The sequence below is a fragment of the Seriola dumerili genome, unplaced genomic scaffold (assembly GCF_002260705.1).
Source record: "Seriola dumerili isolate Sdu_G_001 unplaced genomic scaffold, Sdu_1.0 BDQW01000435.1, whole genome shotgun sequence".
NCBI classification, from domain to species: Eukaryota; Metazoa; Chordata; class Actinopteri; order Carangiformes; family Carangidae; genus Seriola; species Seriola dumerili.
In genome coordinates this window covers 1287857-1314242 of record NW_019174690.1, presented here as the reverse complement: position 1 = coordinate 1314242, position 26386 = coordinate 1287857, and the positions used below count along the sequence as shown (strand labels likewise).

Here is a 26386-nt window from a genome sequence, read left to right as displayed (position 1 = left end):
AGAAGGAGCTGAGAAGGAAAGGGAGGAAGGAGGGAGGCAGAGAGAGAGAGAGATAAGGGATGAAGGACAAAGAGTGAAGCAGGCAGCCGGGCGGATCAGGTCACCTGAGCCTCGCTCTGAGATGAGGAGGTTTCATGTTTCGACGCACGAAGGAGTCGTGACTGTGACACAGCGAGCCGCAGGGACCCTGAACGCAACACTCAACCGGACAGACGCCCGACAAAACAGCCTCCCTCCCTCCCTCCCTCTCTCCACAGAGAGAGAGAGAGAGAGAGAGAGAGAGAGAGAGAGAGAGAGAGAGAGAGAAAGAGTCCACAGCACTCAACAATCAAACGTTCCACTAAGAACAAAACTTTCTTCCCTGTTCCACACATCGCTTTAGATGAAAACAATCATTGAACTCATTTATCTGCTCAGGGACACAACTGTACTCCAACACTGTCAAGTCACTCTGGTGAAAACATTTCTTTCATCCACAAGGGGGAGCTACTTTACACTGAAACCTCCACAAATTGGCAATGTTCCTGTTTAAGATTAATCAGATTATTCTGTATAGAGATGGAATAAATCACGAGATGTCACAATACAATAATACAACATTAAAAACATATGATTCATTATTAAGTTTCAGTGTGTTGACAGCACTTATCAGACAGCTGAGAGCCAATCAGATCACTGCCCTCCTTGATTCCCTACAAATGTGATTTAATTTCACGGAGATGAGTCGTCTTTTAAAACACTACAGGAAATATATTCACGTCTAATGTTTACCACACAACTGCAGGAATGTGTCACTTATTCAAGTGTAAAATAATGCTGAGAGGTCGGGACTTTTCTCAACACTGGCCCAGTTCGTACCTGCCATTGGACAGCTCTACCTGCGTCAGTTCACACCTCCACACGAGTCTGCGGTGACCACCTGTGATCGGATCTCACTTAACTAACCCTAACCCGGGAGAAATAAATCCCACACGCAAAGACTAAATAAAAATAAAGCGTTGTTGTTTTTGACCAGCAGGAGGCAGCAATGCACTTTAACTGTGCCGGATCTACCGGAAATTAAAAGAAGAAGAAGAAGAAGAAGAAGAAAGAAGAAGAAGAAGAAGAAGAAGAAGAAGAAGAAGAAGAACAGGCTGGGGTCTATTCCTTGGCGTCTTCCAGGCAAAACAAATTGCATAACATGTTTGACTCACTCGTAATATATCTCAAGTCCAATCAAGTTTTATTTATATGGCAGCAACAAACCACAACAGAAGGTTTCTGGAGGTCGGGTGAGTAGGCGGTCCTTCACTGTGACCTAGGACACATTTGCGTTCACACTGCTGAAAGAATGTGACACGTGTTACTGCCAGGTGTGAACATGAAGCTGGGAAACTCTCATTTAAACAAATAAACTCTGTATATTTACTTTTCTGTTTATACTTCATGCCGAGCTTGATGATGATGTCACGCTCCACAGAGTCGTGACACTGCCGAGCACACCTGGTGCTTCAGCAGCACCTGTGCATTGATGGAGTCTCCCTGTTAAGAGCTGTGTTTCACAGGAAGCACAAACTCTTTCATCAATAGCCTTGAAAAACTAATATCAATATTGAAACTTGGCTTCGGAGTTCTCCTCTGATACAGTACCAGGAAGTTAATATAAATGTATTGATTTCTTTTGGCCCACCTCACCCCGAGACAATACGTTTATCAAGTGAATATAGAAAGAAAAAACAAAACACACACACACACACACACACACACACACACACCTTCCCACCATATCTATTACTACAGGCAGGCTGGCAGTATCTGTCCTGGCTAATGGGATTTAAGGGGAGAGCTCTGGCCAGTGTCAAAGTCACCTCTGAGGAGAGTCCTGTGCCAAGACAAGGGACAGTTGGATGGGGGGTGGGGTGGGTGGCGGGTGGTGAGTGGGGTGGGGCGGTAGATTATTCCTGAGAGGAGACGAGTGGGAACAGCTGAGAGAGACAGGATGGGGGTGGGGGTGGGGGGGGGGGGTGGGGGGTTGGGGCAGCGGGTGAAGACAGGAAAGAGTTGAACTCGCTGCTGTCGGGATGCCAGGGTTTTTTAAAACGCTGCGTCGCTGTGACAGTAAAAATCCGACGTTACTGAGGGACATCTGGCTCCTGGTGCAACTCAGACTTCTCAATCACATCTCCGATTGGTTCAGTAGGTCTGGTGTCGGTGTCACCGACAACTGTTCCCCCCTTCCCCCTCACCCCCACCCCAAATGGAAAAACAATCGACCAATCAAATGTCAGTAGGCAGGATTACACCCATGATAAATGGCCACGAAGATGGACGCAGCTGTTGTCTCTGTCAGCCTCTTACTACGAGTGGTGGGATCCTACATGGAAACAGTTTAACTTTTGTTTCTGCTGACAGTTGATTGGCTGTTTGGTCACTGTCAATCAAATTGCACCCACACAGTCCTGATGAAGCAGATTAGCTGCATTCTTTTAGTGTTCATTTTGTTGTTTTTAACTTTGATTTCTTCTCATTTCATGATGGATATTTAGAGTCATATGTTAACCGCTCCTAACAGCTGCGGCCGCCGCTCACGTGTTGACTTGAAATCACAGATTTGTCACTTGCTGCTGATTGGTTAAGGCAAAAGAAAACAAAATACGCTCCTCTTCCAAACAGGAAATGGTAAACACGAGCTCAGTCACATCAGACTGATTGAAGTGAAACAAAATGGCAATTCAGTCAGATTAGAGGGGAAGTTTTCAGCCGTTATGTCCTGATTCTTTCTCCAATAACTTCTTTTTTTAAAATTTTTATTAAAGGAACGGTTCACCATCTTCACACTGTGGCAAAGAGTGAATAGAGAGAAAAGAGGAATTGACATTAAATCTGAGTCAAACAGAAAATCAGTGACAAACGCATCAGTGAGTCTTGAACTGAAATTGCAGGGTGTTGACAAAACTGGTGTCAGGAACCAAATGTTGAGCTCATTTTTTTTTTAGGCGTTTGTCACGTAAAAGCACCAAACTAGGTCTGTGACACTGGTGAATTTTAAGATGTTCAACTACTCAAACTCACAACTTTTTTGAGTCACACACACACACACACACACAAAAAAAAGAAAAAACCAGCAGAGGAGTTTTTCATGTTCAGTTTCTGTTCCTCCTTTCCAACAGCTCTCTCCTCCCGTTTCTCTCTCTCACAACCTGAAACCCATTCTGTTCTTTGGACTGTTTACAAGCAGCTTGTGCTGTGACCGTCAGCTGTCGTCAGTCAACAGGTGCGTTTGTGCTTGTGTGCGAGTCTGAGAGTCGTGGACACGAGACGGAGCTTGTTGCCACACAGAAAATATTCTGCATCCCCTCTGTCTGTAAATCCCACTCAAAACTCATTTCCTTTAAAAGTCCAGAGAAAACACAGACAGCAGAGAGGAGCAGGGTGGACGACTTAATGTAGTGTGCATGTGTGTGCGTGTGTGCGTGTGCGTGTGTGTGTGTGTGTGTGTGTGTGTGTTTGTATTTGCACAAACTCATTTCTTCCCAAAAATGTGAAGCATGAGAAAGAATAAGATTTACTTACGGACTGGACTCGGGCACGCTCCGTTTGAATTCCCCAGATCTCCTAGCAGAGCACCTATGAAAACAGGAAAACACACCATGATCATTACATATACAGTATAATAATAATAATAATAATAATAATAATAATAATAATATATATATATATATATATATATAATAAAAACACTGCTAAAATGATCTTATATCTGTTCATCTGAACAGCATTTACCCAAAAGCCTGAATTATCCCGTTTTTATGATGAAGAATATCATTAAATCAAGTGAGTCATTACAAAAGTGCTTCTGCTATTGAATCTCACTTCACTCTATGAAGAACCATAATTGGTTTCAATCTTGCATTTACCAGTTAATTTCTAAGTGCCGGTTTCTCCACTTCTCACTGATACTTATCTTGCATTTGGAGAGGGGGAAAAAAAAAGAAAGAAAAGAAATCAGACTCGTTTTAAATTGTGAGAAAAAGATTAACCTGATGTTCATCCGAAGGTATTTAACAAATACACGACTGTTTGAAATGAACGGTCCTTATTGGAAGAAACAGTCAACTCAGAGACACTTGTATCACAGAATCGACCATTTATAGCAAATACTCTACAGGTCGACGTGTCCGAAAAGGTACTGCTATTCAATGATCCCGAGCGGCTACAAGCCCCGCCCCCTCCCAAAAATATATAACGGTGCACAATTAGAGATTAAGAGGACGTGAGAACCAAAGCTTCAGTCCCATCAGGAGGAGGTTGGAGTTGTGGAGGCGAATCAGCTCCGTGTGATATTCTTGCCTGAACATCATTGGCTGTTACTAATCAGCTGGTAGCCGATGCTATAAACATGTCAACGACATTTTTATCTTTTTTTTTTTTCCTCTTTTTAATTTGACAAATACAGTTTTCAGTGAATAAAATCCACAGATAATTATCACCCAACTCTGCAGCTCCCGTCAGTTTTCAGCAGCATTTCTTCTTCCTTCAGCTCATTGTTTTGGTTAGTGCTGTAAATGCTGGTTTTGTTTTCGTCATGTCGCCACAGAAACGACTCAAAATCAATAACAGGCAACTATAACACATTTGCCACATGAGCTTTATATTGTAATAATAAGTCAACGTTGTGTTTACAGCTCGTTCTCCTGCCCCCTCGTACAGTCAAAAATAAATATAAATCTATAACCGCAGCTTTAAAATGTCAGTGTAGATGGATGTGCTGTGTCCCTGTACAGCACAGTACAATATGTCTATATATATTTTTATCTTCATTCAAACATTATTCTCACTTCTTCCCCAAATGGCAGACAGCATTTTTATCTGCTGACACTGATTTTCCCTCTCGTGGTACAAGATTCAGTTTTTTTGGCTCAAACAGTCTTGAGAAAGTCAGAAAGTCGGGGTCGTCGGGGGTGAGTGAAAAATATCTGGCTGGAGCGACGCGTGGAAAAACACCAATGAGCAAACACGATGAACCCAATACATCTCTGGTAATGTGGGATGCATAGCAGGGTACAGCAGAGCATTTGCACTGCCGAGGTTATGAGGAGGGGGAAGGGAGGGAGGGAGGGAGGGAGGGGGGGGGCGTCCATTACTGCTATGTGAAACCCTCCTGCCTTTGGAGAACGGCATGTTATGAAAGATGCTGTAATGCATTTGTTGCGCGTTACATCACCTAATTCTGACTTACAATGAGATTATACTGGTCGGAACAAAGCTCGATAAGTAACCTTGTCTGAGACGCAAAAATGGGGCACAAATCCTTTTAGTCAGAGGGTGAAGGATTGGTTTGCCACACAGAGGCAGCAGGCGCACACAGGAGTGTACCAGTCAAAGAAATGATGGATTTCTGTCATTATACGGCAGTGTGCACTTACTTGAGCAAACAGGAGTTACCCAGACTGACAGGTAACCGAGCATGCTGGGTAGACAGAACATCAATACTCCAGACTCAGACTTTCTTCTGTGGTCGTTTTGCTGCTCGTCAACGCGGAGAAATTCTCCACAAAACACAGTCGTTACATAAACCGAAAATAACACCTGCCACGACTTGTGAAACGTGTCTTCAACTAACTGCATCGCCATGACAACCGTGGTCCGTAGACGGCGGCTCAAATTATTTCAGCTGGAAGAGATGTTTAGCAATCGGCACTTTGACAGGTAAAGAAGATTGGACTCCAGAACGTTTGTGCGTCGGTCAGAAAGTGTTTGCAACAGTTTGGAAAAATCCTGATGACAAACTGCAAAAACTAGGACAAACACACACACACACACACACACACACACACACACACACACACACACACACACACTGTACTGACAGCCACAGGTTTAAACAGGGATATGAGTCAAATATACACACGACATGACGGGTTGACAGATGCCGCTGTTGGCATTCGACTAAATATGACCCACATTTCCAGCAGAAGAGTGAAGGCCAGACCAAGAAACATGGATGTCGGTAGCTGACTGAGTGACTGAGTGACGAAGTTACACCATCGGTCAACCGGCTGATTGCTGGAGTTTCCCCACTCTTACAGGCTGTGTTGTCAACTTAGCACCTTTGTCACTAGATTTGCCGACTTGTGAGATCCCTACGGCAACTTTTTTTTCTTCTGGTGTTTCACATTGTTCCTATGCAGAGCTGGTTGCTGTGGCGACAGGAGGCGGGGGCGGGGGTGTGTGTGAGGGTGGAGGTGATGAAGGAAGTGGGGGCGCTGACAGATCTTGTGACTTTTGGGACAAACTTTACTTACTTTCTGTAAAAGAGAGCTCAGGGGCAGGGGGCACCTCTAAATGCCTTTTGCAGGATGTAATACGACATAATGATGTCATGATTATGCTAATTGGAGTATGACATCATTAAGCAACTTTTGGAGCAGCTTTAGCGATTTCTTGTCTTGTTACCTTAAAGTCCCTTTTCAATGTGTGATTAATTAAATCAATTAAGGACAATGTGTGACAGACATTAGTAATGTGTAAAGTGGTGACTCACAGTGACTCAGTGGTGTCTTTTTTTCTAAAAGTTAAGAATCTGTTGAAATTCAACTTCAGAGGTTAACGACAAAATATCTATAAAATCATCTAATTAAAACAAGATTCTTAAAACTGTGAGTTTTTTTTTTTATCAGATGGATTATAATAACAAGTTCTTTAACCTAGTTTGGTATTATTACAAGACAATGCTGTCCACGTTATTCTGTCCTCTAGAGGCTTTGAAGCTAACTGCTAATGCTACCTAGCAAGTCTTATTGTCACTGTTCTCTATGGAAGAGATGAGGGCAATAAATTAACAGAGAATCCACATTTAAAATCAAAGGATGAGTCGTCACACACACACAATATCTGTCTTCATACAACACTTACATGCTCTTATATTAGAGTGTTACAGGTCACTGTTATTCTTCCTCCTGGCTGCAAACAGATCCCTGAATTTCAGTGATGTGTGTCTAAATCTTTGCTGTTTGCAGCCAGTATCGACAGGAGGGACAATCAGAGTGACCGTCTGATGCACATGTGGACATGTGGCTATTGAAAAAAATGTCAACCTCTCCTTTTAAAATCATTAAACAGAAACCTGAATTTCTTTCATTTTTTCCCCCCAAACACCGTCTCCTTTTGCCGTTTCTGTACCACCAGACAACACCTGTCAATCAAACTGTGTGGGTGGCGCAGTCTTTTTTCTTCTGTTTTCTTTTGAAGAAGTTTTTGTCAGTGGAGCTTTTTTTTCTTCTTCATTTTATGTCGCGCTGCTGTTAAGATGCAGAACTCATCAGCTGCTCTGCATTACAGGGTTTTTCAGGGGGGAGAGGAGCGTTTAGAGCTGCAGATGGAAAAGCTATAATGAACTGGTTTGACCAATCAGCAGCTGAGAGAACTGAAACTAGATATTCATCACAGATTGTTGATTTACACGACTGCAAACGTGCCGTTCACAGCTCTAACCAAAGCGGTCCACCTCGTTCTAACCCCATCTCTTACCTGCACTGGCTGGTCGCTGTGGTAACCCTGGCGACACGGTGTTCCTCTGCAGAGCTGGTTGCTGTGGCGACAGGAGGCGGGGGTCTGTGAGGGTGGAGGTGACGAAGGAGGTGGTGGTGACCAGGGCGCCGCCGGGGTTGTTGCTGAACTGGAGGGCTGCCGCCGCTGCCGCGTTCTGATTGGATACTGGCACGGTGACTGGCATGGAGAAGGTGGGCTGTGGGACTGTGGACTGGTGGAGAGACAGGAAGAAGGGGGGGAGGGAGGGAGGGGGAGGGGCTTAGAGCGTGCTGTGCGGATGTTCACACACAGACAGTAGTGGACAGGTGATCAGTTAGTGATCGGCAGCAGTGCAGAGAAGCCTGCACGTGAAATAACACTCAGTCACACCGGCCGATCACAACAGGAAGAGTCTTTCCAAAACCTCATTTACCTTCATCATTTTTTATAATATGACTGCACATGATCTGCACTTTCAAACTCTACATCTCGTCAAATCAATGATTCTGTTACCGAGTCCTAAAAAAGAAAAACAAATTCTGTTTTTTAGTTAGTGCAAAAAAATATCTACGACTCAAGTCAGGAAATAATTTCAACCTGGTTCAATCTCAAATTAATTGGTTTCAAGAATCTTCTGGAATAATTTTTTATTATTGTTTAAAATGCAGAAACGCATTTCTAGAACCCACATGAAAAAAGCTAAATTATGTCTGAACATCAAAAAATGATTAAAATAATTATACTAAAAAAATTACTGATGGAGGGTTTTATTTTGACTTCTTAAAAAAAAAAAAAAAAAACCCTCCAAAATAAAAGCTCTCCAGGTTATCAAGTCATGCTATGTTTTGTTGTCCGTAAGACCGATGACAATAAAGTTGAATTGAATCATTCTTTACATATTTTAGAACTAAAAATCTGTCATTTCAACATCAACATAAATAAAGAAATCTTATTTTAGAAAACATTAGAAACAGAATGAAATATTCTCCCTGCACTGACAGATACTTAACCGTGTCTTAAATCCTAAGTGGATCCTTCAGACCAGATCCTGAACCGAACACTTTCTATCATCACTGACCATTTTCCAAAGCAAATCATGTGTTTTCAGATTGATTTCCAACCTTTCAGGCCGTGATTGGTTTCAATTTGTGTCAATAAAACTGAACCTAAATGACTCGATATCAGTCACGAATCACAGAGAAACGATGTGTCAGCCTTTGTTGTCTTGTCACGGTTCACTGTCACAGCAGGAAATCAATCTCAAAGTGTCAGACACGTCAGGCGTCGCCAATTTGTATTCAGTGCAACAACACTGGGAACAGGTCGTTTAAGGAGAAAGGGTTTTGGAAATTAACTCTTCGAACAAATAAACACACACTTCAAATCTCTCTCTAACACACACACACACACACACACACACACACACACACGCTCACTCAGTTTTTAACATGCAAGGTGACTTGGTGGAAAGGCCAAAAAAAGCTGTGTCGCCTTTCACGCCTCATGCCAGGTTAAAAAACACTTGTCGCAGCAGCGGGTTATTGCATCGGGTTATTGGTGACATTTCATGGCGTGCGTGTCACATTCCAGCTGCATCCCACCACCCGCACCGACGTGTGCTCATCACCGGGAGCGTTTCGGAAAATATCCTGCGCCGTGCGAGAGCTCACCCTCCGTGCCGGAAGGAGTTCGCTTCAGAAAACGTACCTGGGCAGCTTGCGCTACTGTACCGGCCTAAAGACCCCTCCTCCTCTAACGGAGCCGAGGCGTCTGCAGGTGTGCTGCCTTTCTACTTTCTTTTAAATGGCGCCTGAGCTGACCTACGAAAGTGGATTTCCAGACAGCCCAGGGTCCTGGAATTAAAAAAAAAAAAAAAAAAAAAAAAAAATCAAGGGCAAGGACCTCGGGTTGTCCAGCCATCCGACCCATTTCACCCTGTTCCAACTCAGTCTGAAAGGAGAACTTCTATATATAGAATATGGGCCAGCGCCGCACTGTACTGTACTCAAACTGCCTGGGACCCAGTTTAACACAGAGGAGGACGAGGGCACCTTCCTGCCCTTGATCTCTGCCTCTTCTTCCTTCTGCAAAAACTCTCTTTTTTTTCTTTTTTGGAGGGAGTAAAGAAGGAAAAGTGAAAAAATGAGTGAGAAACAGATCTGACTGAAGCTGAAGGAGACGCCATGCTATGTTTGTTAACTCTTTATTTTATAAGTCCCTACTTTCTGTTTGTTTTACAGGTGAGAACTGTGGGGTTTTTTGGGTCTATTATAAGGAAAATAGGATTTCCTTTGAAAGGAAAGCTCAGAGCTAAATGTTCATATATCATTCTGTCATTATTAGAAACTTTTTTCTCTATAAATGTTGAATTGTATTTTTAAAGCGAATGCAAATGGACAAGATTCTCATTTTTACACTTTAATTTAATTGAATGAGACACAATTATATGGAGAAATAATCCTTGAAAATATAGGAAAAATGATCGTCCCGTAACGTAAAGCACTGCCCTCTTTTCTATCTTATTGAAAATGAGGCTAAACGAGCTCAGATCACGAGTCTGTCCTTGCAGCCTCTCGCCACAGAAAGGAAGCGACTCCCCAACTTTGTGAGATTTAAAATTCACCCATTAAAGGTGCGTGTGTGTGCGTGTGTGTGTGTGTGTGTGTGTGAGCTGTAAGTGAAGTGATGACCAGGGCGGGTGAAGATAGCAGCAGCTAACAGCACTGCACCACTGCACACTGGCCAAGCAGAGGGTAGAGGGAAGGGAGAGGGGGGGTGGGGGGTGGATAAATGGAGGGGTGGATGAGGTGTGTGTGTGTGTGTGTGTGTGTGTGTGTGTGTGTGTGTGTGTGTGTGTATGGGGGGAGGGGGAGTTAGTGTAAAGGGGATGGAGGTGTGTAAACAAGGAGCATACAGCACTAGAAAGGATATTTACCCTCACAGGGCCTGGGGGAGGGGGGTGGGGGGGGGTCAGGGGGTTTCCTGCAGCCTGACACATTTCACTGTCTATGTGTTTAACAACAGGACGTTTTGATTTGACAACACTCAGGGATCAGACCTGGCTGACCTCTGACCTCTGACCCCAAGACAAACTACTGTCCTGCTCCATCATATCCAAAACTAACTAAAGTAATAATTTTGACTGTGATCTCATCTTTTAATTGTATTTTTTAGGGGATATAAATGTGACAAAACAAAAAAGGAACATCACAGCTCTCAGCAAGTGAAGTAGATGTACGTAGGTCCAATTAGTAGCTGTTCTGGAGCTTTCAATCACGTCACATCATCCTCATCGGCAGATTCAACTGTCACAGAACTGTAGATGTTTCCGAGCTCTTAACGTCGGAATAAAACTTCTACAGAGTACTCGGGAAAACGGCTGTTGACGAGGATCATGTGATGTGAAGGACAGCTGGTGGTGAGATCGTTTCACCTGTTGAAGCCCTGAACTAAAGATGACTGGAGCTACGTGAGAGTCTGCCTCTTTTCCACAGTCACAGTTTAACCACCATTTAACTGGTAAACTCCCGTACGACTCAAAAATATTCGTTTTGTCTTTTGTTTTAATCCTGAGTGAATAAATCGATGAATAATAAATATTAGCATCAGGGTGGGAGCAAACATGGAGGACAGTGGCGTCATGTCCTCAATCATATTTCTGTAAATTTGGAGGATTGAAGACTTTACATTTTACAATAACATTAGGTGTTTCAAGTCTGATTTTTTTCCAGGCAAAAACTATAAAGTTAAAGTCAAATAAATTCAGTCCTCTCCGCCAGAATTAAATATGATGTAGGGAGATGACGACATTTACATCAGATATAACGGAATAGCTCAATTGTAAATTAAAATCCTGGATGTTAACGTTCATTCTAACAGAAATCTACATATTTTAGTGACTTACATGTCCGATATTTGTATATATTACATTTGTATATTTGTCAGTTTGACGATTTGAACATTTTCTCTGTTAAAAACTAAAACTTTCTTCAGGATGACCGTGCTGACTCTTCTAATTAAAGTGTTTTTAACTTGTGTTTTAAACTTTATTTCACAGCCACACCACAACAACCTTCTTCAGGTATCTCTCTCTCTCTCTCTCTCTCTCTCTCTCTCTCTCTCTCTCTCTCTCGTTGCCTGTTTGTAATATATTTAGCCACAATTTGTTCTCAGCCACGTCTTCCACTGGACCTCCATGATGGTACCAGCCTCCGGTTGCTAGGAGACCGGTGACATAACCACAAAAACCTCTTCACTTCTTCTCTAAATGATGAATTTTAAATTTGTCCTCAGCCTGCTCTGCGCCGCGCTCCGCTGAGCATTAATCCGTGTCTTTGGCAAATTACACCTGAATTTTTACGTTTCGACCCCACTCGTTTAACACCCGGCGCTACTAATGACAGACAGGAGGGTTAATTGGGAACTGGCCGTCATCCTGCTGATTTAACAGAGGAAGAGAGGGAGAGGAAAAAAAAAACAAAACAAGAACCTGTTAGGTAAATAATTGACTAGGCGTTTTACCGGAGGCTTGTGCGAGGAAGCTCAAGGCCTCTCCAGCGTGACGAGGGGAGAGGAGAGCTAACCCATTTTCCCTCAGAGGAGCTTCTCTCAATAAGGTTGTGTGTTTCCTGGATGCAAGGGTAAATCAGAATGAATTAAACTCATGGCCTAGTTTCTCTTTCCCTCCCTCTTGTCCTGGAAGCCTTTGAAAGTTTTTTTTTTTTTTTCTATTTCCCTTTTTCAACTTTAGGATTGTCGCATCCTATTTGTTAGCAGCTGTGGAAGTGAACACAGAGGAAACTTTGGAGGAGTGTTTGTGTGACCTCAGACTCTGACTCTCCTCTAACTTTCCTAATATTTGATTAAAGACCAAAAAAGCAGCAGAGAGTGAGCGACTCGCTGGTCACCGCCTTCGAAAAGGATCTGAGTCCGATTCCAATAAAAAAAAAAAAAAAAACGTTTTATCTGCCGCTCCAAACACAAATTATTAATAGGAGCGTTTATATTTCTGATGCTTTTTGTGGTGTGAAATTACAAAATGTGTTTTTCAACACCCTGCAGGGGCCTCGGGGTCGGCCGGCACATAAACGCAGCGCCCGGGAGAATCAGCTCCGCAAATTATCATATCACAGACAAGGTCGTTAATGTTTACTGAAAACATAATATGGAGACGAGAGCTGAGTGTAACATGTTATTCTACCGAGCCAACTTCATTCATCCAGTTTCTACTGTGTGCGGACAGTGTGTTGCAGCCGGGCAGCGATGATGTCACATGAAATAATGATTACGAATTAAACAATAATGAGGTCTTCTAATATTCTTTTTAATCACATTTTATGTAAGATTTTTTTCAATAAAGATATTTGCACATCTGAAAGTCACAGGTGCAGGAGCGTTGGAAAGTGTCATATCCCGCACTCTGCTCTTCCCAGCATCACGGTTTATTGATCATGCTTATGTTTCGGTGTCTCTAGACGTCCTGCAGAAGAGAATAATCGTGATGCTAAAGCAAGAGCAGTGCGCGGGATATATCAGATGTAAAAATCTGTATTAAATTTCTCCCTCACATGTGACCGACTGTGAAATCCTGAAGATTTAAGGGTTAAATCAGCGGTTCCCAACCTGTGGGCCAGAGAGGGTGTTGCAAGTGGGCCAATAAATCACTTGCAAAATTTTGGTGTGATGACGTAATCATAAAGATTTATATAAATAATGTTTTGAATTTGGTTTAACTGAAATGAATTTTAAAAACATTACAGATGTTTAAAAACTCCTTTTAAAGTTTTTTCTTTCTTCCGCCAAAAGTTTTTGATATTTTCAAATGGGAAAAGTTGGGAACCACCGGTTACAAGTTTTTACCTTTACCTTACGTTAGGCATCAAAAACTTCTATCATGTGTTCTATGTGGTATTTAGAGTGACACTAAATGCTTCAGTGCAGCGGACAAAATGCAAGAATTTATCGATTATTAATTATGAAAACTAACTCAGATGTAATGAAGTGTGCAGCTCAAGCAGCATTTTTTAGTAACACCATGTTTTACTCTTCACATTCACACTGAGCCTCTACAGAAGACTTTGCTGAAGGACAGACACCACGCAGGTCGACGTTAAAAGGAGGAAATCTATTTCCTATTCAATTTCCCAAACCCAAAATCTCAAGAGCCAGAGCAGGATCAAACCAGAGACCCTCCGGTAAAAAGAAAAAGCTCCTCTTTTTTTTTCTCCCCCCCACCACCGAGCCAGTGGAACAGGAACAGATCCATTAGCTCGGGGCTCGTCTAGTCAAATGTCCTGCCCGTCCTCCCTCGCCGCTCTCTCCCTACCTCGGGAGGTATTTTAGTACAAGTGGGATTAAGCTTGTATATCCCGGCCCCTAGCTGTCATGGTGGGGATTATGATGCTGAGGGGAGGAGTGGTGGGTGGTGCTGTATGCTTCCTGTTTGCCGGCGCCCTGTGAAAGGTGTGCAGGGCAAAACAACCCGGCAGGCAGAGCTGGCAGAGAGACTGAGGGGCAGTGCGGTGATGGATTGGGGGTGTGTATGTGTGTGTGTGCGTGTATGTGTGTGTGTGTGTGTGTGTGTGTGTGGGGGGGATGGGTGCTAACAGCTAGCGGCTGTTCGGCTAGCATCCAATCGACGAGCGCCAAGAGCCGCGGCTCTCCAGAGGTGGTAGATTGAATTCTATTCTTCCTCTGCCGCCGCTTTCCTTTTTCTGAGCGAAGCTTTTAAGAGGCGTTTCAGCTCAGAGCGGCCGACGGAGAGGCCAGGTCACACTCAGGAGGAAACGAATTCATTCAGCTGATTAAAGTGAGAGGAGGCGCGTCTTCTCTATTAGGCCTCGTCTGATGTCTGAGAAATGTTACTGATGACAATTACTGACAGAAACGGCTCCTTTAATTTGACGGAAAAGTCCAGTTTTTACCACTTAATATAATTCATAATGCCTAATATGCATCTGTGCTGTACATATATATATGTATATGTTTATATAAATGAAAGTTTTCTATTGCACTTTTTATCAGTAATTTATGTCATTATAACGTCATTCTCCCATGTTGATGTCATTCTCATTATAATATTGCAGCTTTTGTTTTGTCGTTCTGCACTGTTGTTGATTGTTGACGTTGTATCTTCATGTCATTGTCGTTGTTTTTCTTAATGTGTACAGTTTGTCTTGCACTGGATGTGTTTTCTTTTTTGTGTATTTGTGTGGTTATTTTTTTTAATGTCTTCTCTATGTGTCCTTTAAGTCGCTGTCTGGAGACAAATAAAGTTTCTTGAATTGACTTGAATGAAAGCCTTTGATAGTTTTGTGATTAACAGTGATTGAATATGTTTCCTCTCTGATCTGTATCTGATGATCTGATGATCTGTGTGGCGAACTGCTGAGCACGATTGCTCTTACAGGAATAAATAAAGTTGTATTGAATTAAACTGAAATGAACTGATCTACGGTCACATGGACGTTCTTTTTAAAAATCACCACAGTAACCAAAAAGACAAGAGTGTAATCTATTGATGCACAAATCGTGTTTTCATATTGTCACAGATCTTTAAAAGTTTGTGAAAGTTCTTGTTGTGTGAAGCAGTTGTGGGGTGAAAGGTCAAACAAGGTTTTGTCTCATTTTCCGACTGTGTATCTTGAAGTTCATAACGTGACAGAAAACTAACGCTACGAAAATGAGACTAAAGAACACAACGCAGACTTTTCCGTTCAGGCATAACACCTCATTTAAGATATCAGGGATATCCGCCGTCTGACTCTCCTGCAGCGCCTCAACGTGACCGTCCCGTCCCCCGTGACCAATCGGAGGAGCTGGCAGACTGGAAGAGGAGCTGTAAATTGAGTGCTACTCATTAAAGTGACATTAATGGCATTATTGAGCACAGAGGAAGAAAAAAAAAAAAAAAAAAGAATCACGCAGAAATTGGCACAGGAGCGGAGCGGTAAAAGGGGTTTGGCAGAGTGCCAGGCAGGAGGCAGAACCTGGATAATGTCAGGAGCAGTGGAGGAGGAGGAGGAGGAGGACGACTCCGGGACTAAACTGACCTCAGTTAGGGTGTAAATGACGGCCGCTTAGCAGCTGCACCCTGACTCTCTCTCCCTGTGTAACCTGCGCAGTGTCAGGAGCAGACTCTGCTGCACACGGCTCGTCTTCAGTTGCACGCTCATTTCTTTAGTGTTGCTAAGTATTACACAATCGCTTCTTCCAGCCAAGCGATCCCACTGCTCAAAGGCACGCTCCAAATGTGTTGATTATTACCATAAAGCATGATTTCCCTTTGCAATATCAGTTGCTATGCCAACTTTTGTTAAAACTAGGGACCTAGTTAGCACTCCTCTCCCTCTGTTGTTGATTCTTGTGCGTTACTGAACTTGCAGAGGCATCAGAAACAAGAGTATTAAAGCTGCTCTGCTCCTGAGGGGGCTCTTCACTGTGATGACTGTAACTTCACATGAATAATCACAGTGAAACATGCCCCGTTTGGTCTTACGCTGCTTTTTCTAACGACGTCTTACTCGCACAAAGTTAGACATCTGCAAAAAATAAAAATCAACATCTTCATGTTTTTGTTACTTTCTACTTCAACTGAAGAGAAGTCTGTTTTTTGTTTTTATTAAAACAAGATGAAATATGAAAGTACAGGAGAGTTTTTGTCACACAGTTTCCACTACACCAAACGTACCGTAAAATAACTCTGAAATAACACAAAGTGTTGTTGAGGATTTGTAGTAGAAATAAGAGGAAATACAATTTTGGAATTGAACAAGAACTTTTAGTGAAGCTGTGAGTATTTGATGATTAATCGATTGACAGGAAATTAATTGGCAAATTTGCTGCTTTTATCTGTTTTATATCTTTGTAAACTGAATATGTTTTTGGTTTCTACTGGTTTAATCCCCTGGTGTGTCTGTTATGGAGGAGGACGCCTCTGGATAATTCAGCTGCTCAGCTGCTGGTAAAAACCAGGAGTTATCAGAGAAACAATCTAAACAAACAAATCAATCTCAGCTCCCACTCCTCCCTGACGTCTCTGTCCTCTCCACTTTAAATGTCAAACTGCTTCATTCAGGTTAGAATCACCGGGTCTGTTTGATTTCCTGAACCACTGACACTGAAGGAATCCAAACCGGGAGGAGCTAACGGTAGCAGTGGTAAAGACAACGACTCCCATGATCCCTCGCTATTTCATGACGTCACGTAGCGCCGTCTTTTTGTTATTGTTTCGATTGAGAGGCAGAAGTTACAGTTGTTAGCCGAAAGCCCCGGTTTTAAACGTCTGCCCTTGAGTCAGTCAGCTCGGCCGCTCTGCCCGACCTTTCGTGCTCAGTCACACGCCATCAAGGAGGTTGTGGGTAGTGATTTGGTGGGTGGGTGGGTGGGGGGAGGTGCTGGTGGTAAGAGGTGAAGTGGAGGAGGTGAAGGGGTGAGGAGGAACAGTGAAGGCGAGTGCTCTGTGAGTAGTCAGGCCGCCACCCGCAGCTGGAAAACCTCCAGGTCGTCTGGTCAGCGGCAGCAGCAGGGTACCAACATGAGGAAAGGGGGTGGGGGGGTGGGGGGCAGTGTTACACAGAGAGGCAGGGGGGGGTTTGGGGGGGGTACTCACTGACAGCCTATAGTTCTGCATCATTTTATCAAACTCCTCGTCAATTTTTTTGTATTTCTCCTCAGTGCGGGGGGTGAGGGAGAAGGGCTCCTCGGGGTCTGGGCTCTCAGAGTCCCGGTGCTCTTTCTTGTTCAGAGCCTTCGTTCCCCAAACAAAAGAAGAAGAAGAAGAAAAAGAAGAAGAAGAAGAAGAGGAGGGCAGACAGAGGGAGAGAGAGAGAGAGAGAGAGAGAGAGAAAGAGAGAGAGGAAGATAGAGAAGAGAAAGGGTAGGTTAGATAAGGTGACAAAAGTGTGACGGTACTCACGCCGTAGCGTTTGAAGAGGCTGTCCAGGTCCTCGGTCTTGCGGTACTTGTCTTCGTTTAGCGGGCTTTGGTCGATGGAGTCGTCGCCGTCGGGCTCGGGGCTGTTGCAGCCGTTAAAGCCTTTCTTTCGCAACGTCTGAGGCGGTTAGAGAAGGGGGTAGAGGAGAAGGAGGAGGCACATTTACATTTCATTTTTTCATGCACACTTTGGGATCACCACTTTGATTTCTTAAGACACACTTAGAGAAGAGTGAACACATATGACCATCTTGATTCCACCTACACTTCACTGCAGCGGTGAAAGTCAGATGGAAGAGTTTGACCCTGGTGATGACACACATCCAGTCTTTTTTTTATTTTTATTATTGTTATTCCTAGCGGCATCTTCAAGGGCATTAGAGAAAAAAAACACGTTCTCAGTCTCTGATAATTCTCGATTGATTTGTGAGGTCGACGTTCGTAACATCCGCCGCCCACGTGAAAGCGAGCTATTACCACTGAAGCTGCACTCGCTCACCCTGCAGGTGCTCTCGGGAGGTCGCGGATTAAAAAGGGTGAAGAAGCTACAGACTCCAGCTCCAAATGGAGAAAGCTGCAAAATCAAATGGAGGTGGACTGAAAAAACACAAGTGCACCCCACCAACCCCACCCCCCATCTTCACCACCACAGAGTGAACAGGATCTGCTGCAGCCGCCCGTGGCACTTTTCACAGAGCGAGAAAACTCTGTGCAAACCTGAGCTACATGTCAGAAAACACAGCGAGGCATCGCACCTCTGCACACGTCGGGCTAATCAACAGCGTTGGTAATTGGTGCGAAGCTTTGCACTGAGAGAAAAAGTGGTTGAGCGAAGCAAAAGGGTAAAAGGGTGAGTTAGGAAGCAAGTGGTGGTTTTTTTAGTGCTGCGGCTAACGGCAGTCAGGATGTGTCAGTGTTAGCACAATTTGGAAAGGGCGAGAAGAGAAGGAGGGGAGGAAAGGAAAGAGAGAGAGAGAGAGAGAGAGAGAGAGCGATAGAGATAGAGGCTCTTATTTTGAGAGGATTCTGCTAAACAAGATTTGCTGTTAAGTAGCTTTGCCTGTTGGGCCCTTGACCACACAGCCGAGCCGATAGATCCTCGCAGCAGAATGGATCTTAAACTGAAGCCGGAGAGCTCTCTGTGGTCCAGATACAAGCTTTAACCCTGACTGCTGCAGAAAGAAGAAGAAAATCCCTCGCCTTTGAAATCTATCAGCGAAAAGGAAATAAACTGTGGTATACTGCAAAAAAAATCTCCATCATGTCAAGTCATTCCTACTAGTAATTGAGCCCTGGAAACCTTTTTTTTTCTCTTAATCTGTCTGTGCAGACAAAGAATATTACACTTGAATCGAGACAAATGAAACTTGTAATGTTTGCAGACGTACTCAGACGTACCGACAGACTCTCTTAATTACTTATAAGAAAATAAGATTTAAATGGGCCATACAAGTGATTTTACATGTTTTAGTCCATTTAAATGATGTTTCTCCTGCTATTTTAGACAACCACCACTAATTTCTGCACTCGACAGACTCTTGAGCAGCGATAATTATTTTTTTGGTGGCCACTTGTAAATTTCAGCACTGACACATTATGATCCTTTGGAGATCTTAAGTCGAACATGTTAGCAAACAGCTCGTCTGTTTGGATGTTCCCCGTTCTTCACCAGCTTGTCACTAACTGTGTCGGCCTGATATTTGGAGCTGAGCAGGTGGAGTGTCGTGGGTTTAAAGAGCTTGTTTTCTGTAAACCTGCTGCATTACGCTACTGAACAAGACATTAAATATGCTAGAAAATCAAAACGGTAAGCTAAAAGATGCTAAAACAGGCAGAAAATGGTAATAATTATAATAAAATATAAAGAATCGTGCAGCTTTAACTTGATGTTAATGAGTTTTCTAGAGTCTGCTAGTTGATTTTTGTGGTATTTGGAAATGACTAGACATCAGTGAATGTCTAAAATCATATAGTAAGCATTTAAAAGTGATGAGAAAATAGACAAAACTCTGGTTCGGTGCAATTACAGAAAGAAAAAAATCAAATCAAATGAGATTTTTTTTTTACAGTGTGTCATTTCATTGATTATCCATTAGTAGCAAAGTGCTCACATCAGATCATGTTCAATATTTCACACACCCTATATTTTCTTTAATTAACAACCACCTGCTGTGTCAAGTGTGACTGCGGAGTAGTGGTGGTCTGATTAAAACATAAGCACATGTTCAATGACTCCCACTGCGCACAATCACTGCTAAGTGAGGATGATTCAACTGCCTGCAATTCAGCCTCGGAAGTGGAGCCGGCAGGAGCTCGTACCTGCAAGAGCTCCCGCCTAAACCCCGAGGAGGCGCAGACACAGACGCTTTTAATTTTGGATGAATTAGCCTTAAATCCTCAAGAAACAGGTGAGGACAAGAGGGTAATGATGCCACGTGGATGTCGGGGTGAAGACACTTTCAGTTTTAATAACAATAGCACCCCTTTGATATGAATCTCATTAAAACTGGAAGCCATTATTATTATTATTATCGCGGTGTCAAAGCGGCGTTTTATCTATCCACAGAAACGGGTTATTAGACAGATTTGTTCCAACACGGAGACAGTTGCCTGATTCAGCTGTTCAGTCTCCCCGGAACAAGTCGGTGCTCTGATCTGCAGCTTAATGCAAATTTAACACGCAGGAGAAGCCGCCCCACACTTTGTTGTCCACAGTCCATAGAAAACACACTCTGTGGTGGCAGTTGGTGTGTGTGTGTGTGTGTGTGTGTGTGTGTGTGCGCTTTGACCTAAAAATCGAGGGAACAAAAGAACCAAAGGAAAAATAAAAATATATAAAAATAAAACAACTTCCAACATGACAATGACGGCATGTGACAGAGGGCCGCGTGGAGGACGTGATGGAGGCGTGCACCGCCTGCCCCCGACTGTCAGGACACAGAGAGATAAAGAGCCTGCAAACAAAACTGTAATGACACTGTTGGTGCGCCACTCACATGGACTAACACACACACCCACAAACCCCCCAAAAACCCCACAACCCAAAAACCCCCCAAAAACCCAAAACCCAAAACAACCCGACAACCCAAAACTTTTGTACCCAATTGTAAAAACTTTTGGGTTGAGGGGGGGGGGGGGGGGGCCAAAAAAAGGTCCCGGTTGAACAACACTTTCTGAACATTCTGTTTCATCAACCTGCCCCCCCCCCCCCCAAACCTAATTCTGACTCTATCACAACTTTGGTTTTATTTTCCGTAGTTTTGGTCGTCATTATAGTCCACAGAGAAAACACTTGGATCTGGGACACGTGGCGTTATCGGAACAACAAAGTCACACGAGCGGTCGGACGATCAGACAGGAAGCCGCCAGTTCGCTAAACCTCTTATTTTGGAGGTAAAACTGGAAGTAACTGCAGCACTGTGACGTTCTTTGTGGCCACAGTCGGTATTGCAGGTCACATGATGCACACAGGCCTCAAACACTATCATTGCAAACCTATCTCCACGATAAAGAGCCTTTTAATCCCATAAACGTACGTTCACGGTGAAATGATGAATATTTCACCGGTTTCGATCCCCGGCTCCTCCAGGCCGCTTCGAGTGATTGATAAAGACTAGAAAAAACACAATATAAGTGCAAGTCCATTTACTATTTACCAAGCAAAATGCCCTCACAACTCAACACTGACCTCACTCGTCCCGACATAACGATGATGAAACTGGTTTTACTGTAAATACACTACAACTCTCTTATATACTAAACTCTCATATCACCTTTCTTTTAAACACACAAACACTTCATATTTTTTGGATATCACAAGCCTCTCTCTCTCTCTCTTTGTGTCTATGTCTCTCTCTCTCTCTCTCTCTCATGTAAACACAGCTGATATTTTGTTATTTTACAATTCAAACATGGGTACTCTCTCCCTCTCTCTCTCAGTTTCTCTGCTCACTCTCTCACACAGTTTTGTGTAACATTACAGCATTTACACATGCTCTCTCTCTCTCTCTCTCACACACACACACACACACACACACACACACACACTGTAGTCCACTGATCAGCTTGTCTCTCAGTCAGTCAGCCATCTGTTCACCTGTCCACCATCTCTCTCTCTCTCTCTCTCTCTCTCTCTCTCTCTCTCTCTCTCTCTCTCGCTCTATTGTGTTGCCAGGGTAAGATTCACCCTGCAGAGCACCAGGCTAGCCTCTGACTGGCTGCGGCTGCTGACAAGCCCCGCCCCCCTTCCCTTCACCACCACCTCACCTCCCCGCCTCCCTCCCTCCCTTCCTTCCCCTCTGGCTCGCTCGCTCGCCCACCCGCCTGTCCGCCCGCCCTCTGTTTCCAGCTCTCCATGTAACGCTGCTGCTGCTTTCCTCTCTCTCTCTCTCTCTCTCTCTCTCTCCCTCCCTCTCTCCTTTTGTCTCCCTCGATCTCTCATCTCTCTGCCCACCACCTTTAACGCAGCTCTCGCTCTCCCTCACAGGAAAGTGCAAAGTCTTACACTCGTCCTTCCGTGTGATTCGCCCTGAACATCTCTCCCTTTTCCTTGTAACGTCTCCATATGTGACTCTCCCTGGTCGCCCATTTCCTCTCCTCCTCCTCCTCCTCTCATCTTTTTTTAATTCTTTTTCCCACCACTCTCTCTCTCTCTCTGTCCTCTTTTGCCCTGTTCTCTCTCTTGACCTGTTCCCAGAGCTTTCCCATCGTAATTTCTCTCCCTCTTTCCCTCTCTTCCCTGCTCCTGCTGTTTCATCCCTTCATCCCCACCCCGTACTCTCTTCTCTGGCTGGTTATCAAACCTTTTTTCTACACTCTTTTTGGTTCGAGTATTTAACGCTGTCGGGGTGCTGGAAGACGACGACTTCTACTTCAGATCAGATAATTCCTGATTTCAATCTAAATTTTGGTCAGACTGTATTTTGAGATTTGAGATCCCTGGATTCAGTTCAGAAGCGTTGTTACTAAAAACTTTCAAACTTACACAGCTCTGTTGCTTTTTCTTTTTCTCATCCCTTCTCTTATTTCGGAGTCTCTTTGTTCGTCTTTGTGTTTGAGTGTGTGACTGTCCGTGTGATGGTCTACTGCGTGTGTTTATATATGAGACTAAAACTGTGTGTGCATGAATCCATGGATGTGGAGTTGCTGCCTCTGCCACTAAATCTTGGAACGGTTAAACATTAAACTCGCACTATAATATAAAGCTCAACTCACTCATATTCTCTTTTCTATATAAAAAACTCTCTTCTTTAATTATTGCTGACTGACTGACTGAGTGATAAAGTTACACCACTGCTCAGCCAGATGAGTGTTGGAGCAGCTACCGACTTTTTGGACAAACGTTAGCTTCGTGAACGAGCTTCTAACTCTCTCTCCGAGTCATCGCTTTACAAATAAACACAGCTGAAATCACAGCACAGTCTTTTGTCTTTAACTGATGCGTCGTGATTATAAAAAATAAAAAATAAAAAATTTTAGCAGCAGCTTGGAAGTGACTGCTGGTTAACATGTCGTCTTAATGGACCACATTTCAGTCACTTGTTCCGTTGTGTTGACAACAGAAGCAGAAACGTGTCAATGAGAACAGCTCTATTGTGAATTCAGCCGTTTTAAAATACTGTATATGTGAGGAGGAGGAGGAGGAGGAGAGAACAGATGAAGAGCTGAAACCAGCTGACACTAAACTGAATGATAATATCCTACAATGAGGAGCGGCCACATACCAGATTCGACCTCGTCTTATTACTATTATTGTTGTTTCAGGTTTAATTCTATCCCGTTGTTCCTGTATGTGTTAATAAAAAACACATCTCTGCTTCGTGTGTTTAACTGAGAGTGTATGTGTGTGTTTCTGGATAATGACATGTGGACTCTGGAGGACTGATCCGGTCGACATGAAGCACAAACGTAACATCACATCCCACTGACGCATGTCACATAGAGAACTATAAGCCACACACACACACACACACACACACTCTCTCTCTCTCTCTCTCTCTGAGGCCCCTGCAGTCAGTCATATGGGACATCATGTCCACGGTCTCGGCACAGCACCGGCTGCCGGGCTCCTCAGATGTTGTATTATAGATCAGCAGCAGTTGTTTGTCGTGTCACTAACCTGCCGAGCTGAGCGACGAGAAGGAACCGGCTGCTCCATAAACACGACTCGCTGCGGCAAAACGTCTAAAATGAACTTTTTTTTTACGTCGCCTGTATCTGAACAGTATCAGCCCCGTCATGTTAACGGTCCGTCCTGTCATTAAAATTAGACAAACTCCTTGTTTAGCCATTAGCAATGTTTGCTGTTGTTGATTTTAGTAGATAAATAAAGATTTAAGAGGGAAAAAAAGAGATAATTGATGTTTAATTTTAAATAATCCATCATAGTAAATCATCTTCATCAGGTTATATCATCTTAAATTTTAAAAATCTGCCGTTACTGTGAGATAATTAACAAACCAGGTCATCAAGATGGATTATCATCATGCAAATGTTTGGACACCTGTATTTAAAAACTCAGATGGCAACCCATCACTGAGTTTGGGAGGAGCTGGTTCTGGTTTACAAAAGCACTATGTGTCTGTTTTTGTTTGTTTAATTTGGGGGGGGGGGGGGGCGTGGATGTGGGGCGTTCATTCAATCATTCAGTATTTCTACAAATTGAATGAGTGCGGGTGAGTAAGTAATTCATCAGTCAAGGACTTCCAGTGCTTAATATGTTTTTAATGGAGTCTTGGCCCCTCTTCAGTGTCAGACTATTAATCACTCTGTAAGAACGGTCAGGATTTTCTGTTTCGCATCAGATCACTCAGAATATCAGGAATAATCGCGACCTACCGGAGAAAAAACATCTTCAGCTCCTCCGACCCTGAAACACTGTTGTCCCAACAACGAGGGACGTCACTCACTTCATGTGACTAAAACTCAACTTTGTACTTTGTCATAAAATGTAAGTGTTTCAACGCAGCTAAGACCAGAAAGAAGAGATCAGACTTCATGTCTAATTTGAACGTCAGGAGTCTCGTCTTCTTTGCCGGCTTTATCAGAGCTGATACCGGCGCTGTTGGTAGATTAAAGTGGGTTCATTTAGCCTGTTATGTACTTGTGATCATGTGTCGTCTTTTATCTTCTTCATTTTATATATTACATTGAAATACTGAGCTTAAGAAATTTTTTGTTAAATTTACAGAAAATTTTACTAGATTTCAGAATAAAAGACTTCGGTTTAGTTATTTCAATTTTAATTATATCTGTAAATGCATCTAATGTTGTTTCACTACACTGTGTTGAGTGTTTAAATCACTTAAATAAATTCTAAAGCTGCATTTTATTTCATTTTTTGCATAAACACAGTTACATTTTAAAACACTTTCCAGAATCCTCCTTTAATCTATTGATTTGAATGTTTATGGTTCTGTAAAGCACTTGAATGGCCCAGTCTAATGTTTTCTTATGGGTTTTATTGTATCTCTGTGTTGTGTGTTTCTGATCTTAATTGTTTGTGACTCTGTAAAACACTTTGTGACATTTGTCAATGAAAAGTGCCAAATAAATAAACTTTATTTCACGTTAAGAAATATTCGTCCCACTTGTGTCATTGGGAGCGGTCAGCTGACTGAGGCCGACCAATCGCGCGCGCGCCTTCCACTGACCTCGTCTAGTTGGGATTACGACCTCGGGATATGACAGGTGTTAGGAGGAAGACCTCAGAGTTGGGATTATCCGAGAAGGAGTATCTCCAGGTAAACAGAGGCATCATCTCTCACCTGGGGGGGGGGCAGATGGGTAATACAAGTCTGGAGTCCTTTAATTGTTCTGGGGTTGTACAGTTTTAGTTTGAAGTGCCGAGGTTGTTACGGCGACTAACTGAGTCAGTTACTTAAAGGGCGAATCCTGTCAAGTGGTATTTTGTGATACATGAGGCTCCGCTGGCCGCGACCCAGGAGGATCAGGGCGGTGCCCGAGGTCCTTAAGCCCCTGCAGAGAGGCTCGCCGGTGAGATCTGCCTTCCTTGAGCCGCTTAAAGGAAAAAGGGCAACCCCATTCTCTGCCCATCTTGCTTTCCCTCCTCGGTTATTCATCGCCGCTCTTTTAGCATTTCGCTCGCTTGTGTTCCCTCCGTCTCTCGCTCTCTTCCTTCCTTTGCCCTGATTGGAATCTGCAGTCAAGCGGATTAACACATTCTGGCAGGAGAGGCAGGCTGCCCACACACACACACACACACACACACACACACACACACACACACACACACACGCACATGCACACGCACTTTCCAGCAGCACGTGCATCTCAAAGAGAGGCTGTGTGTGCATATGTACTGCCTCTCAGCCTTACACTGGAGTGAAGGAATGTCTAACTGTGTGATGAATACTGAGTCCATGCTTTTACACACACACACACACACACACACACACACACACACACACACACACACACACACACACACACACACAAACACTTCTATCCTTGTGAGGATGCTCACTGACACAGCCCTTCACCCTAACCCCAATCATCACGGCTATGTGTCGAACCCCAACATAAACCTGAACCTGAACACCAAGTCTTAACCCTCAAACAGTCCTCTGAAGGTGTGTGTGTGTGTGTGTGTGTGTGTGTGTGTGTTTTTCTATAAAACTCAAAGTGGTCCTCACAAAGATAGCCAAACACACACAAACCTCCGATGTGAACTTAAGTGCTTCTAAGCACACAGGGACATTCCTGCGTGCATGTACAGTACATGCAGGGTGACACACACACACACACACGAGTGTGTATGTACATGCACGTGTGAGTGAGTGTGTGTGTGTGTGTGTGTCTGCGTGACTATATCCACACTTCATAATTTATACTCAAAAGCACTTGCTTGGAGAGACTCACAGAGGCAGAGCAGCAAATGGGCACATTTTGTGACTATCCAATTACCCCCCTCCCTCCCCCTCCC

At 43.5% G+C, this 26386-nt stretch overlaps 1 protein-coding gene across 2 annotated transcripts in view; it reads right to left on the bottom strand.

The window, feature by feature from the left end:
• Positions 1-26386, bottom strand: part of LOC111234102 (myocyte-specific enhancer factor 2D homolog) — a 68769-nt gene that overhangs the window by 17591 nt on the left and 24792 nt on the right. For both annotated transcript variants that reach the window (XM_022762022.1, XM_022762021.1), the window contains exons 3-5: positions 17426-17560; positions 7510-7741; positions 3553-3606 (exon numbers count right to left, since the gene is read on the bottom strand). In XM_022762022.1, coding sequence (XP_022617743.1) covers positions 3553-3606; positions 7510-7741; positions 17426-17560 — 421 coding nt within the window. The remainder of the gene's footprint in view (positions 1-3552; positions 3607-7509; positions 7742-17425; positions 17561-26386) is intronic.